A 511-nucleotide genomic window follows, 5' to 3' on the forward strand; every position below is an offset into this window, starting at 1 on the left:
GAAGGAAGGAAGGACAAACTAACATAGATAGGGAGTTAGGGAGTGTCTATATGCTGGATTCTCAATGCCTACCTTCTCAAAGCTTTTACTAGTCACTGAGAGAGGGGAAGGGGAGACAGAATATTTCGAAAACTGGACGGATTATTTTTTGCAAGAAAGTAACATATATATATTGAGTGCATGTTTGTGTATATGTAGTCTTTTTGGTTTCAAAACATCTTTACGTTAGCTGTCAGCCTTTTTGCGGTTGGAGAAATATCTATATAAATTCTATATAAATATCTATATAAATTACTTACCTCATCATGTTTTATCTCTAATCTCACAGGGAAATTGGTCTCTTCTCTCTCCCCAATATCTAAAACGGCGTCATCCTAAATGAAGATATACGATAATTAAGTAATATGGACCATATGGTTCTCTAGTTAAATTGTTTTGATTCTTTTATAAACGTACAAATACACACACACGTACGCAGAGACACATTATTAAGCTAAGTGGCTTATATATA

General features: G+C 34.1%; 1 protein-coding gene across 1 annotated transcript in view; it reads right to left on the minus strand.

The window, feature by feature from the left end:
• Positions 1 to 511, minus strand: part of LOC106872607 (uncharacterized) — a 52519-nt gene that overhangs the window by 17117 nt on the left and 34891 nt on the right. The window contains exon 10 of the mRNA XM_014919643.2: positions 300 to 374. Coding sequence (XP_014775129.1) covers positions 300 to 374 — 75 coding nt within the window. The remainder of the gene's footprint in view (positions 1 to 299; positions 375 to 511) is intronic.

Source organism: Octopus bimaculoides, chromosome 9, assembly GCF_001194135.2.
Source record: "Octopus bimaculoides isolate UCB-OBI-ISO-001 chromosome 9, ASM119413v2, whole genome shotgun sequence".
NCBI classification, from domain to species: Eukaryota; Metazoa; Mollusca; class Cephalopoda; order Octopoda; family Octopodidae; genus Octopus; species Octopus bimaculoides.